At 33.1% G+C, this 3,251-nt stretch overlaps 1 protein-coding gene across 1 annotated transcript; it reads left to right on the top strand.

The window, feature by feature from the left end:
- Window positions 1-203: 203 nt before the first annotated feature.
- LOC134828809 (uncharacterized) lies at window positions 204-1,257 on the top strand. The gene is made up of 2 exons (XM_063841796.1): window positions 204-479; window positions 547-1,257. Exons 1-2 carry the CDS (start codon window positions 204-206, stop codon window positions 1,255-1,257), a joined length of 987 nt encoding a protein of 328 aa, XP_063697866.1.
- The last annotated feature ends 1,994 nt before the right edge of the window (window positions 1,258-3,251 follow it).

The following is a 3,251-nucleotide window of genomic DNA, read 5'->3' as shown; positions in this document are numbered from 1 at the left end:
CGTGGTCAAAAATTTATATGATCAAAACAATAACATAGTTTATGAAAATGCGATATTATCGTTGGTTGTTCTCGGAAAGACAACTTTTTATACATTTTGCCAAAGTTTCTCCGTTTTTATTTAATTTTTCGCACAGCATGCCTTGGTTGACACTTCAAAAGGTTGAAAATTTCTTTTATCGCCTGCCATCAAGAGAACAAAAAATGTTTCGCAACACCTATCAAAAGGGATTTCTATCGGTTTTTTCGAGTACAGGCAGCAAGCCACTCGCCAACTGGTCCATGCACGTAAAAAATGGTCACATCAAACGCAAAACCGACACCGACCTCAACTCGCTCGTGCTCGAACTGATTGGCGTGAATGTCGCAACGACCTTCATTTGTACGCCGTGCCCGGGATTTTGCTCGCTCGCGATAAAACTACCCTTTCTCACGTTGATTGTGAAAAATTTAAGAAAGTATTTCACATTCGAGATTCAGGTACATCTCAAATCTAATCTTATCTTGTACGACAATGTGTCCCATGTTTGTAATTCACTCTTGCTAGATTCTCGACGACAGAAATCAACTGCGTCGTTTTCGTGTGTCAAATTATCAGTCGACTACTCGCGTTAAGCCTTTTTTGACGTCAATGCCGTTATGCCTGTCACCGGGATGGAACCAAATTCAATTTAACTTGGCGGATTTTGTGAGACGCGCTTACGGCACGAATTACATCGAAACGGTGCGGATTCAGATGCATGCGAATGTCTTACTGCGACGAATTTTCTTCTCGGACCGCTTATATCCGGAGGAAGAAAAACCAGCGGAATATCGATTGTTCAAGTCGATTCAGGACATCAAAAAACCAACAAAAAGAGTCCCAAAGCTGCCGAAGTTATCGAAACAAGAAGAACCAATTGCGAGACCAGTAAGTCCAATAACGGACACTGAAGCAGAAGAGGAACTCAAATCAATGAAATTGGACGAAAAAGAGGCAATTGTCACTGAAATCGAGCCAGAAAAGAAATTGGTTGAAGAAGAAACCAAAACTGAAGAAATTTGTGAGGAACACCAAGAAGTTGAAGAACAAATGGAGACGCCTGGTCCTCCACCAAATGAAGAAAAAGAAGAAATTGAAGAAAAATCTGAACCAAAACCCGAAATAGATGAAATAAACAAAGCTCCGAGCAAAGTCTCTTTCCGTCCAGAAATTGAAGAAACCATTCCGGAAAACGTAGTTGAGCCTGAAGAAGAAGAAGAAGAACAACTTATCTAAATCCATGTTATTTTCCACCAATTAAACACATTTACCTCACATTCTGATTTTTTTTCATACGAAAGTAGTTAACTAACTTTCTAAAGCTTCTTACGTAACACGCTTAATAGTTCAGTCGTCGTGTGTTAGGTAGATAAATAGAATACAGAAAAAGAGGAAAATACAAGAAAAAAGGAGAAGAAAAGCTATCATTACAACATACTAGGATAACATTTTAATCCAGAAAGCAATTATTCTACATCCAATATTAAACGAAACACAAACTGAGGATTTTTGCTTTCTGCAGGGCTGGAAATTTTTTTTACTTAATTTTTGAAAGACTTTTGAGGTTTAACAGAGAAAACAGAAAACTTTTTGAAGTAAAAAGCTCCTGACATAAGCTTAAGTTTGAGTGTAAGTCAAAGTTTAATTAGTTTTTGAAGAATTTGGGTCTTCATTAAGTTTTTTTTAAGTCTAAATTGAAAACTGAGAAAAATTAAGAATTTGTCAAAAGTAGTTGACTTTTTGTATAAAGTCAAAAGAAAAAAGTAAATTTATTTTTAAGTTAAAATTTAAGTCCAATGAAAAAACTTCAATTTGTAAATTCTTCAAGAGCTTCAAAAGCTTTTTAGTCAAAAACTAATTGATTTTTTTTTCTTTTACTTAAATTAAGGATCCAAAATACTTTAAGTCAAAACAAAAACTTAAAGCTTTTGCTTAAGTTGGCTTAAGTAAAAATTAAAATAAAATCGACCTTTGACTTAAAAGTTAAAAATAAAAGTTGATTAAGCTCATTGAATTTTTCTTAAGTCAAAACTAAAACTAAAAATATACTTAATAATGGCTTTCACATAAGATTGAGTCCATGGGAAAAAAAACTTAAGAACTTAAGCTTAAGTAAAAAACTTAAGATTCTTTGACATAAGCTTAAGTTTAAGTAAATGCTCGCCAGCATAAAATCGCTTGCTATAGTGAGCATAAAGTCCTTTGCTCTTCGAGGTATCTAAATGCAGCATGTGTGTGGTTTGCTGTCTTTAAGCATTCGAAATATGTTGATTACAGGAAAATTCGTGATAGCTCGACGTTTTCAATGTAAATATGTAGTAATGGAGAAATGCTTGCCTTCAATGAATAGATTCTAAAATTAATTTAATACATAATCTCTTTTTTTCTTTTTAAAATTAAATTTTCATTATTTTATCTTTGTCAATTCCTTCAACGACTTTGTGTCACTGGAATGGCAAAACGCTAGAAAAAAAAGTAAAATAAATGTCGGCCAGGATCGAGTCAGTATTTTATTTCTTAAAAACTCTTAAGTTCTAACTTAAGTCTTAGCACTTATAACTTAAATTAAAGTGTAAGAGATTTTAATAGAATATATTGACTTAAAATTTTAAGTGTAATCTTAAGTCAAAAATCTATTATTAGTTTTTACCATTCCGACCAAAGTTTACAAGCTAATTTGAAGTAATTAATATTTAAAAGAATTAATGAAAAAAGTAAATTTTTTGATTTGGTCTTCAGTTTAAGTTGAAAGTCAACTAATTTCGACTCAAAAGTTTTTCCAACCCTGATTTTTTTGTATTAAGCTCATGCTACAAAAAAACAACAACACATCAAACAGACAATAATCCTTTGTTTTTACTTCTCTTTTATCAAATAAAACAATAATAATAATAAATACCTACATCGTCACAACTCCACTAACGACATGCAGCTGCCTCCATAAAGATTAAAACTTGCAAACTAAGCACAAATGGTCTGGCTTGACGTGGCGCAAGGTGCATTCAAATGTAAATTGCCTCATCCAATATTGCTTTTGCAGCTAAAAGCTCTTTTTGTTTCTTCTGAAATTCAAATTGGAAGTTTGCATTTTCTTTATTTTGTAATTTGTGCCTCGAAGGGGGATGGATATTCATTCATTTGCACTGGGAAAACAATTCACTGGCAAACAATGGCAAAAAGAATAGATTTAATTGTAAAATGTGAGACAAATGATTGCAATTGCTGCATCT

This window comes from Culicoides brevitarsis, chromosome 2 (assembly GCF_036172545.1).
Source record: "Culicoides brevitarsis isolate CSIRO-B50_1 chromosome 2, AGI_CSIRO_Cbre_v1, whole genome shotgun sequence".
Taxonomy (NCBI): Eukaryota; Metazoa; Arthropoda; class Insecta; order Diptera; family Ceratopogonidae; genus Culicoides; species Culicoides brevitarsis.
Note: the sequence above shows the minus strand (reverse complement) of the source record. Positions and strands in the feature narration are given on the sequence as shown.